General features: G+C 37.6%; 1 protein-coding gene across 1 annotated transcript in view; it reads right to left on the bottom strand.

Moving 5' to 3' along the window:
* Positions 1-3,845: 3,845 nt before the first annotated feature.
* Positions 3,846-12,980, bottom strand: part of LOC136885622 (MFS-type transporter SLC18B1) — a 74,756-nt gene continuing 65,621 nt past the window's right edge. The window contains exon 11 of the mRNA XM_067158319.2: positions 3,846-6,405. Within this exon, the coding sequence (XP_067014420.1) occupies positions 6,079-6,405 (327 nt within the window). The 3' untranslated portion in view covers positions 3,846-6,078. The remainder of the gene's footprint in view (positions 6,406-12,980) is intronic.

Below are 12,980 nucleotides of genomic sequence, written 5' to 3'. Positions count from 1 at the left end.
GTGTCTGACCAGACAGTAAGGAACAGGTTAAGAGAAGTGTCCTCACTACCCAGACGTCCTGTTCGAGTGCCCCGTTTAACGCAGCAACATCGTGCAGCTCGCCTTCTGTTTGCCCGTACCCACGTCAACTGGCAACTCCACCAATGGAGACCTGTGGTTGTTCACAGGCGAGTCCAGGATTCCCCTGACACAGCGTGATGGACGTCAACGTGTATGGAGACGCCGTGATGAGCAGTACATGCCAAATGTTGTCCAGCAAGTAGACCGATTCGGATAATGTTCTGTGATGATGTGGGGTGGCATTAGTATTGATGGCCGTACGGATCTTGCAGTCGTCCGTGGTAATCTTACCACTGCGGGGTACATCGAGCAGATACTGCCACAGCATGTGTTGGTTGCTGCATACGGTGTTGGCCCTGAATTCGTACTCATGCACGATAATGCCAGGGCTCATGTAGCGCGCATCACCAGGGCTGTCTTGCGAGAACTGGACATTCAAGTAATGGAATGGCCAGCAGTCATCGAGCATGTGTGGGATAGGCTTGACAGAAGTGTTCGTGGGCGTCATGTTCCAGCATAGACTCTCCAAGACCTCGAACAGGCACCTGATACCGCAACGTGACCTCCGTCGACTTATACAGAGCATGCCACGTAGGTGCCAAGCTGTGATAAAGGCTCGTGGAGGACATGCAGCATACTGAAGCTCTCCAACTGTGATAAAAATCCACCCTGGAGGACTGTTACCACCTTGTTTTCGCCCCTATTTGGACATTTCCGTTTGTGTTCTGAAAATGAACACGAATCCATCGATGTTCTTTTGTATATTTCAATGCTAAAGATCAAAGGTTTAGTTGGTTATATACTTGGGTGTGAGGTATTGTATCGTGGAGCATGGCGTACATTAAAAACATGTTCCCCTAATTTTTTTGAACTGTGTATTTGTAACTTTCAACATTTTGAGCTGGATTCGCTGATTATATTAAATTCATATTCTTCCATTCATTCTTCATAGTCACATTGTGAATTCTGGTCAGTGGAGGAGGTTTTTTTTTTTTTTTGCTAGGGGCTTTACGTCGCACCGACACAGATAGGTCTTATGGCGAGAATGGGATAGGAAAGGCTTAGGAGTTGGAAGGAAGCGGCCGTGGCCTTAATTAAGGTACAGCCCCAGCATTTGCCTGGTGTGAAAATGGGAAACCACGGAAAATAATCTTCAGGGCTGCCGATAGTGGGATTCGAACCTACTATCTCCCGGATGCAAGCTCACAGCCGCGCGCCTCTACGCGCACGGCCAACTCGCCCGGTGTGGATGAGTTCAAGACTTTTAAATTGTCATTACATTTTGTTTCATTTCTTACCATTAGGGTCCGATGATCTAGATGTTAGGCCCCTTTAAACAACAAGCATCATCATAAAATTTGTCTGACTCGTTGGCTGAATGGTCAGCGTACTGGCCTTCGGTTCAGAGGGTCCCGGGTTCGATTCCTGGCCGGGTCGGGGATTTTAACCTTCATTGGTTACTTCCATTGGCTCGGGGGCTGGGTGTTTGTGCTGTCCCCAACATACCTGCAACTCACACACCACACATAACACTATCCTCCACCAGAATAACACGCAGTTACCTATACATGGCAGATGCCGCCCACCCTCATCGGGGGGTCTGCCGTACAAGGGCTGCACTCGGCTAGAAATAGCCACACGAAATTATATATATCATCAAATTTAAAGATGCGCAAAAGCTTTCAATCACTATGTGCCAAAGGGTTTACAGTTTATAATATAAACATTACACCTAAAATCAAGAACAAGAAAATAATTATTTAACTGAATCAATCTAAAGGGCATAACAACTGCAAGATGCACAATCGTAACCATGGTACAGTTGTCATTTTTGTGTCATTCAAGTCAGCATTTTGTTTGTATTACCTTTAACACTGGAAATAAAAATTAAATATGTGTGTCTACATATGCAAATATTTATTAATACTTACACATTTGCAATGATTAGCGACCCAGTTGTCTTATCTTAGGGTTATCGTATTCTGAAACTTCAAAATGAGGACACACTCGACGGGACTGATCAACACGTTTTTTAGGATTGCCGAATGGTTATGTGAACGAATCTAATTCTTGAAATGTCATTGTAATTGTTGTCCTAAACGGAGGATAATTGCTTTCACGCGAATCAGCAGTAAAATTAGAGGTAAATTAATAGATACCACTGCCGGCCTGAGTGGCTCAGACGGTTAAGGCGCTGGCCTTCTAACCCCAACTTGGTAGGTTCGATCCTGGCTCAGTCCGGTGGTATTTGAAGGTGCTCAAATACGACAGCCTCGTGTCGGTAGATTTAGTGGTACGTAAATGAACTCCTGCGGGACTAAATTCCGGCCCCTCGGAGTCTCCGAAGACCGTAAAAGTAGTTAGGCCTAGTGGGACGTAAAGCAAATATTATTAATAAATACCACTTCTTCTTCATAAACTGCTTACCCTCCAGGGTTGGTTTTCCCTCGGAATCAGCGAGGGATCACTGCCTTAAAGGCATTGTCATGGAGCTTCAGACTCTGGGTCGGGGATACAAGTGGGGAGGATGACCAGTACCTCGACCAGGCGGCCTGACCTGCTATGCTGAACAGGAACCTTGGTGGGGGATGGGAAGATTTTAAGGGACAGACAAGGAAGAGGGAAGGAAGCCGTGCGTTAGGTACCATCCCGGCATTCGCCTGGAAAAGAAGTGGGAAACCACGGAAAACCACTTCCAGGATGGCTGAGGAGGGAATCGAACCCACCTCTACTCAGCTGACCTCCCGAGGCTGAGTGGATCCCGTTCCAGCTCTCGTACCACTTTTCAAATTTCGTGGCAGAGCCGGGAATCGAACCCGGGCCTCCGGGGGTGTCAGCTAATCACACCAACCACTACACCACAGAGGCGGACAATACCGCTGCTGCTAGAGAAATATGTAACTTTGGCGACTATTTCGCTGTAGACACAACTCTCTTCTCTGGCATTAGGCCTCATCGTGCCGTCTTTTTCTTTTCCTTACGTGAGGTCCAGGAAATGTCATTGAAAATGCAATTTTCCGTCATCAACCTTGACCTCAATTCTTTTCAAAAACTAGGGAGTGTCTAGCAAAACGTCGAAACACGCGTCTCTTATTTCCAATACAGAACGTCCCTGCAAAATTTTATCAAAATCTATGAGACGCATGTCAGACCCTCCCCTTGCGAGAGGAAAACGGATTTTATGGTTTTGTTTACAAATAATTAACACATAAATACCATTTTAGCATAAGAAATGTTGCACTGAATCTTTTCAGGTCAAGAAACAGTTAATTCCACCTTCCTGAAAAGTGCATATGTACAAAATGAAAAGCCCAAACATTTTGGTAACCACAAACCATTCCCAATAATTACCTTACATTTTGTGTGAACAATTTGATTTGATTTTCATGCACATTTGAATGTTTTGGAATGATTTTATTGTCTCCTGTAAAATTTTACTTTGTGGACTTGACAGGTTCTTGAACCGAGGTCCTCAGTTTCAAGTTATTCAGAACCCGCAGATGAACGCATCAGTAGTCTGCAGTTTTCCTCCCCTTCTTAATTTCATAACCTTTGTTTTGTAATTCATTAGCTTCGTTAGCCCCGTATTGAAAGTTCCGACAATCACAATCATAAACCTGGATTTCCCACCTAATCAATACTTGATTTATTTTTTTATGTATTTAATATATTTTTGTAGTACCGGTTTCGACCTCTAATAGGCCATCTTCAGCTGCTGAAGAACCTTAATTTGATAAAACATACAATAATGTTAAAAACACTACTTATTTGTAATTATTTGAATGCTTTCTGGTGGTATTATGTGAGGATAAAACCATTCTTCCAGCCGATGACGTCGGACTTACCAGTTTGAAAACAGCTACATATTAGGAGAATAAGGGTACACAGGAGAAATGAAATAGACAATTCAATGCCTAAGAACTAACATATCGATAAGTAATTAACAAAACTAGACATATATGAATGAGCTTGATATTTATTTAGAGTCTAAGACAATTGGAATAAATTACTACAGAGATGATTTTTAAAATTGTGTTTTATAACTCAATAGTTAAAAATGATTATCTTTATCAGTGCTGTACTTACAATAACAATTAAAATGAGTTTATAGGCAAGGATTCAATACTAAGTGTAGAATTCCATTATTTCTGTACAATTTTACAAGTGATATTTACAATGAATATGATAAAAAGTATATTTCTCCAACATTAAAAATGTAACATGTGTGTACTTCGAACTACCCTATTTTTTTAAGAATTATTATTTTGAACAATTAAATATCCTTCATTCTTCTATTTGATGTACTTTAAGTCTGCAATAATGTGATTGAAGATGCTAAATTCATAGCTTTTCACAATAATCAAGTCATCAAAACCAAGCGCTTCCATCTTCAGGAACTTTTTAATGTTACAAGACTCGCTTACGGTTGGCTAAGTACCCACGCTATTATGTAAGTTTCAGAAATGTTATGACTTGCAATCATCTATTAGTTTTGTAAAACTTGCGGAGCTCTTTTGTGGCTTTGATTACAACAACAGCATGTAATTCCTACTACATTTCCATTCCTTTATTTTTCTTACACTAAAACATGACTTTCATTCTACAGTTGCATTAGTGAACCATTGTGATGCTTTCCCAATGTTAAATTCCCTAACATTTGGTTCATCGTGAGAAATCAGGAAATGTTGAGATAAAAAGTTCTACATTCCTGGTCTGAGGAATATTATTACTGTATTTTATTTTAAAATAATATTAAATATAGTAATAAGACGTTTAGAATTGTCATCATAAAAGTATCTGAATTTCCACAAAGAATAAGCATTACTTCCTTCTATTCACCAAACAAGCAAAAATAATTAACAGTCATAAAATGAACACATATCTTCGGGTATCTTATTTATGGTACAATGTTATCTTATTTTAAGAAGGTTTGAGTTACAACAATCACACTGGCAGTTCCATTAAGACACGTAATACCCTAGTTTTCCTTATTTACTGACGCCACTGATATTTCTCACAGAGAACTGCAGTGACCGTATATGTAAACAGTCGTTTTATTTTTTAAATAGAGGTTATGTCTGGTTTTCCAGTGTCATAATATGGTTAAACATCGACCTCACAAACAAGACTATACATTTTTATCAATCATATGGAGAAATTATCTATAAAATACTTTTTTAAAACTTATGACAGTCATGTTTCAATTAGCTCAGTTCATAGCTTCAATCTGTGATGAAACAGAACTAGCTATATCTGATGATAATACCTTCATGAATAGCCATTTTAAAGTGAACTATCGCAATTCAATGTTTTCAGTTATACGAAATCCTTTGAGGTTATGTGTGGGTTAATCAGTACAATATATGGCTTAACATCAACCTCTAATATAACTATAAATTTGAAAGAATTATCAAAAGAATGCTTTAAAGAAATATCAGTTATCTTTTAGTAAGCGCGTACCGTAAGCACAATCTGTGGTGAAATAGAACTAGACATAACCTATCTGACGAAGTGGTACAATGGATAATCTTCTTAAAAACACATTAAGGCGGATTGATCGGATTGAGTATAACAGTTCCATTCAATGCTAACAGTTTTAAGTAATGTTATTCATTGGGCTGAATATTGCAATGCAATTATTACAGTTCTACGAATGTTTGTGAGGTTATGGCTCCAGTGTGGTTGAAATTGTTTGAGTTAACAATTGCAATTCAATGCATGCTGTTTCACGAATGTTTGAGGTTATGGCTCCAGTGTGGCTAAAATTGGTTGAGTTAACAATTACAATTCAATGAATACAGTTTCACGAATGTTTTTGAGATTATGTCTCCGATCGTTACTACAATTACGGCTTGAAGTAACCCTAGAGAATTCTTACAACGGATTGCAGGAAGGGTATAAACAGTCTTTTCCTTTCACAACGATTTCAATTTATGTTATTAGAAAGCATACCTTAAACCTGCAGTGAAATAGAAGTGGAATGTTTGAGATTCTTGTTCGTAACGTAAGAGTTCTCTCTCATGCTAAGCTTTCTAAGAAGCCTCTAGACTCGAGACTGCCATAGCTGCTGCTGTATGGACCGATTAGCACCGCACCCGTGTCTTTCATATGCCACGTCCCGTGACGGTTCTTGTAACTGTTACATGTAATTATTCCGTTCATTCCCGGTGGTCGTTCTATCGCCACACTATTCGCACGACCCGATGGCGTGTGATGTCCGTTGCTGAGAAGATGTGAACCACTATCCGTCAACGACATGTTCGATTTTAAGTCCTCCTGTGTTACGACTTCTTTGTACGCTGGGGTTCGCTTCGCACAGCAGATGAAGATGACGACGACTATTCCCTGGAAAGAGAAAACAAAAACCATTTATTAGCAGAGTTGGGAAGTATTTGAGTCAGAGCAATTGGATTACGTGTAACTGTTACTTTCTTAGCAAGTTTTACTCGTAATGTACTTCTGAAAATAAAATTGTAATCGTTACATTATGATAATCGATATATATGTATATCGAAACCTTTCAATGGATTCCGAGTCGAAGATGAATGAATCATTGAAGTTTATGATAGTAAGGAAACTGTTTGAAATCATGTCAGAGTATACGTCCAGTCCACAATCAGAGTGCTGGAATGCACAAAGACTCAATCTAGGACACTGTAAAACTAACAGAGTAATAACAGAGGAAGATCAACACATGTCTTCTGATCATATGATACCAAAGTACAACTTCGAAAAGCCGTTTGAGACCCAGATAATAAAAAAAGAAGATTGGGATATCAACAAATGGAATACTGAAAACGAAGATATAGTGTGGTGGACTAATGGCTCAAAGACTGTTGATGGCACAGGAGGAGAGATCAACGGGGGAAGACCTGAGAGATGAATCCAGACGAGCCTGGGCAGACACACTACAGTCTTTCAAGCTGAAATTATAGCTATCACAACATATCTTGAAAAAATCTTAAAATGAACTATAAGAATAAGAACATTTTAATTTTAACGGACAGCCAAGCGGCCATTAAGGCAGTCCGGATAATATCCAGAATTGTCTGGTATTGCCACTCACTTCTCCTGAAGCTCTCAAAGTACAAAATTATCAAAATAATATGGGTACCAGGGCATGCAGGCATAGAAGGAAATGAAAAGGCAGATAAACTGGTAAGGAAAGCGGCAGAAACATATTTTGTAGGCCCAGAACCTGAATGCGGGGTTTCCTATGGACAAGCCCGACACTACATAGGAAAATTGGTTCAAAAGAAACAAATGGAAAACTGGGGAAAACTACTTCAGGATGCAGGCTTGTGAAGGAAATGATAAAAGTACCAAACAAGAAGCATACTAACGAACTGTTGAAACTCAGCAGAGAGAATATAAAATGGGTAGTAGGACTGTTGACAGGACACTGCCATCTGAAAAGACACCTACATAGAATTGGAGTAATAAGAGACAATATATGTAGGAAATGCAATGAAGCAGAGGAATCAGCTGAACACATACTTTTCGAATGTGAGGCGCTGGGTAGAATCAGACTCTCCACTCTAGGACTACCCTGTGAAGAGAGAGAAAAAATCCAAGAAGACCCAATAAGAACAACCTGCAGCTTTGTGAAGGGAGCGGGTATATCTAGGTGGGAATGAAGTAAAAACATGGTAGCAAAAGATCTTAGAGGTCGACACTAATTAGGAACTAATATTTAGAGGTCCCATGAAGAAAAGAATAAGAAGATACGTCCAGTCAATTTACGTCCAGATACGTCGATAATTCGAAGTAACTCGCTCAATTGAGTGGTGATTCTAAATAAAAATGAGAATTCATAAAATTCATAAAATGAGAATTCATAAGCTCAGAACCCCGTAGTATCTAACAAATTCACGTCCAGAAGTTTAATATTGAAGTAATAATCAACTACTATTGAATGAAAAGGACTATATTTGACGGGAGAACAAACCGATTTCTTATGCGCAACATTTAGTTCTGATAACAATTTACACGACAGGAGATGTTTTATCAATTTTTTTTTAAGTTAACCTTTTTAGCTTTTATATTTGTTTGAATGATACATGTCAAGTTCACATTTATTTGCACTGTTTATATGTTATCATGAACATCTACAACTGATCGAGAATTCGTTTATGAAACGATAGATTAGGATACAATTGAAGCACGGCCGACTGGATCCCTCGCTGCGCTAGAGCGATGCATCAAGTTGGCCGTGATTGAAGAAAGCTATACGAATTATTAGGTGCATTCCATTGTTAGCATTCCCGATCGTGAGATGAATTTATGTCAAGGAGGATGTTCCTCGAACGTCAGAAATATTAAAAAGGAAGTTATATGGCATTTATTCTCAAGTATAAAAATGCACGCAATTATTTTATTGTTATTATAGAATAGGGTTTTGTTCTTATTAAAAACAATTAGAGGAGGAGAATGAGCATCGGCATTGACATACATAGACGAATGAAATGAAAGCTGATTGCAGACTGATTGAATCTGTATAGTTATTATATGCTAATAAGGAAAGTGAATTGTAAAGATATACAGCATAGCTTTTAATAGAAAAACAAGGCGAGTGTTGTATCAAAACATTAATATATCTGTTTTGGAGTGTAATACTGTACTAATCGTATTAGATAAGTTGCAGGTTTCATGGTGTCTAGTCGGATGGAAAATTGTGATATTGAGGTATCCGCCAGTATGGCCATGCAGGCCTAAACCGGGCTGGAATCGCGACGGGTCTGGAAGATGTGGTGAAACAAACAAAATGACCATTTTCCAACAACCAGAATGATGGAGCTGTGTCTTCAAGATTTCGTGAGGGGAACTATGACCTTAAATGTTTGGCCCCTTTAAATAACAAGCATCATCATCATCATCATCATCATCATCATCATCATCATCATCATCATCATCATCATCATCATCATCATCATCATCAGAATTTGTCAGATATGATGAGGTCTCTGAGCATCTTATGACATTCGTGGAGTGAGATAATCCTCTTAAATAATGGCGTAATTCGAATCATGATTTAGAATGTGCTATTTCATCTAGCTTCGAGCACACAATCATGGATTATGATACGGGAATTTTACTAGGAATATTAAATGTTTACTGAAGTACTGTCTTCCTATCTAATTTAATGTGCCAATTACTACGTGGATAGTTCTTATTGGAATAGTTATAAATATTTGTTATGTGTGTCGAGATTAGAAGGATTTTGAATAAGCATGATGCGTAGATGAAATGATATGATATGGTTGATATGGTCGAAGTATTTGAAATGATGTTATGCGCGATGGTTACGTTGTAATATTTTGTTGGGAAATAAGCATTAATTGTGATGTAATGTCGTCTTCGAAGAATCCCAATGATGTTGATAGTGAAGGTAACGGAATAAATGCTCATCTTGCGAGTATTAAAATGATATGAAGGGATAGAGAAGCGTTTAAAATTTGATAATTATGTTTCAAAGATATTGTTTCTGAAGAATATTTTCTTACTGGGCATGTGAATAATCATAAATAATATTAATTTCAGATGTGGTTATGCGACGAATGTTACATGAAAGAATAGATAAATATGATAGGAAGATATTCGACACAATATTATAACAATGAGATGTGCAAGTTATATAATGATTGGAAATGAAGTTAGGGTCATGTTATGTAATGTACAACTTGTATTTCCTGTAGAATAGTAGTTGTTGTAGTGCTAATGTCTTGTTGATATTAGTAGAATTTCAGATCTTTGGAGGAAAACCTATGGACGGATCCAGATGCTGTGGTGTCTTAAGAATCTCAAATCATGATTTTTATGATGGTATTATGTAGCTTTGAATGTCTACTTTAGTTCAGGTGCAGCGATTTGAGGACACCAGGATTATGTTGTTCTTTATTTCTCAGTTATGGCGATTATTTATCTGAGATTAGCTGCGGATCTTACTTTGAATGTCCATGGTTGTTTTATTTTAGGTTCCACGACGTTGCACACATTTACATAGCGAACACTCAAGTTGTTAGTTAGGGTTCGTTGATCTACGCGAGGATTATAATATTACATTAATAGAATATTAAAGGACAAGTTTCTGATTTATCAACGAATAGATATGAACGAATAAATATTTTCTTTATTTTTGGCGGAAAAGTGAATAATTTCAGCAATTTTCTTGTTGGCAGTAACAATTCGTTTGCTTTGTTTAACTGAATGTTAGATTGGTTTGCTAACACATTTGTTTTGAGTTTATAAAATGGTAGTTCCTTACGTGCGAGAAATGACAACCAACAAAAGGACATTAGTATTTATTTTTAATTGCGTTGATTAGCATGTTCAACATTTGACTTATCCATCCATGTTACGAGATTTCATTAATTATTATTGTTAATTATACTTTATCAATGAATTGATAAAGCGGAAAATACTTCCAATTAAAATTGATTCTTAGTATTGTCATTTATAGATTAATAGTTAGAAAAGCCTCAGATAGTTATAAGGTACAGATTCTCATAATGACGATGATAACGTGCTGATGATTGCCATGAATTGTAACCGGTGCCTGATTGAACCTGTACGCCCGCGAGTGGAATTTCATGGATCACCGTTGAGTAAGGCTGAGGCAAATCTACAATATTTTCTTCGAACCTCTAAATATACTCTAACGGTTACAATATATTTTAATTTAATTTGATCTATATATTCAAAGAGTTTACTAAACAGCCTTGGCAAATCCGTCCGTTCGTTCGACTGTACCGATTTGCTTTATTTTTGTTTCATTCTCTCTGGAATTACCTGCCGGTGAATCATGAGACATTGTAAGGTCTCTAAGTTCAGCCAACTTTGAGTAATAATAAAATAAAATCATTAAATGATTACTCCAATAACTGCAGGGTAAGGCTTAGCCTAGCCCGTAATACATTATGTACTTAGCAGGTTGGTAAGAGACTAACAATTTCATTAATATTCTGATGTACTATCTGCGCACTTTTTAGCGATAGATTTGTGTACGGGTTTGAGGAGTAAGGAGGGAGCTCTTCCGGTTCCGTTAGTACTGCTAACTGAATGGAAATGAAATCTGAATTGAATCGATAATATGATCAATCGATATGAATTTTCTAAACCTTTGTTATTTAAGCCAACAACTGTGTCACACACACATTATATAACATTATATAACATTTCTCGATGCGAATCTTATTCCTAGAGTGAATTCTATAGTTTGGCTTTGCTGTGTAAATAACAACAGTACTAGTACGTAAAGTATACGCCAGATGCATAAGCGATTCATAGTTTGTGTTTCAAAGATTTTCCAGTGCGAATCTCGAAGATTGCCGAGGTCGACCGCTTCAGCACTAGGGTGTAAATCTATCGCTAAAAAGTGCGCAGATACTATGTGATTTTCATTCTTAGTATGTCATTTCGCATGCAGCCATGTTTGATTACTACCTGTCAAGCCGGAGAGTATACACTTCCTCTGGTCACGGAAGAATACTATTCGCTGCTAGATAGTCTTGATTCTCTAACTTTTCTCAGCTTCTAAGTACAATCAACAGATGACAGAGCGTTACTAATAACTTACATGTTGCTAAGAGAAAAAGTCTACGTGCAAACAGACCCCATCATGGCATACGTCATAGATATTCCGAGAACACCTATCCTAGGATAAGCTAGCTAGATTAGAAACAGTGAAGGCAATGTATCTTAAAAACTTCTATGTCTGGCAAGAAACGCTCCTTCGAGACGAAAGTATGAGCTCACAAGACAACCATTCTATATAGAAGAACTGCGATTTAAAATACCATTGCCTTTTACGACACAATACCGAGCTATACATCAAGACCTACCGGATAAAAAAAAAGCGAATATATGGATAGATTTTTACAAAAAAGACGGCATGATGACGTCAGAATTGGTTAATTCTGACTAAGAACTGCGACATATCACAACGTGCTTCTTATTAAATGTTCATAAAACCAGTGAAAATAGCAGAAAAAGAAGAGACTACGACAGGCAGATCAAGACGAGTTATTTGACCTATTTATAACGAATGCTCGGAGTATCACGGGTTCTCTAGCTTAATTTTTAATTCCTTAGAATAGATTCTTCTACCACTTGTTAGGTGGATGCACCGTATTTCAATTACGTTCTGTATAAATTTGGAGATCAGGGCCCTGTTTCATAAAACATCTTTCACTAATATTAGTAAGAAACCAATAATATTAACTAATAATATTAGTATTATGTTTCATGAAATTATTAGCTAATAATATTAGTTATTAGTTTATGAGTCGAAATTATTAGTAGATGTGCCTAATAATATTAGTAAATTGTTTTATAGACAACATGACTAATAAAAGTTACTCATATTATTAGGATTATTTCCATGAGTGTATTTTGACCCATAATTCATATTATTAGTGAAACCAAAGTGAGCGGTATTTTAATATTTTGGCATAAAATCATGAAGATCACTGAAATGGTCGACTCTGATTCAAATAGTGATAAGGAACGAGTGTAGGCATTCACCGTTCAAGAAATGTTACGTCAAAAACAGCCTGTACTGGAATATAACAAACATATGAATACAATGGGAGATTTAGGTTAGATTACAGAACTACTGAGTATTTGCTTGATAGGATTGGTAATAGAACGTTCCACTGAAAGGAATGAAGCATAACCTTAAAATAGCAGCTTCGCATTGCACTCCACCGGTTGGTAGTGATACACAGTATCATTGTGTTTCACTAGTGCAGTTCTGCTCGGACACTCCGGGTATCCTTTAAAATCTTGGCTTATATCACAAATAAACCAAAATGATGCTGGTGATTATTGTTTTATGGGGAAGTAGGCTGCAACTAGGCAACCATAATCTATAATAACACTAATCAGATAGAAAAATGGAAAGGATCCGACTTTTTGAAAAA

The sequence above is a fragment of the Anabrus simplex genome, chromosome 14 (assembly GCF_040414725.1).
Source record: "Anabrus simplex isolate iqAnaSimp1 chromosome 14, ASM4041472v1, whole genome shotgun sequence".
Taxonomy (NCBI): Eukaryota; Metazoa; Arthropoda; class Insecta; order Orthoptera; family Tettigoniidae; genus Anabrus; species Anabrus simplex.
Note: the sequence above shows the minus strand (reverse complement) of the source record. Positions and strands in the feature narration are given on the sequence as shown.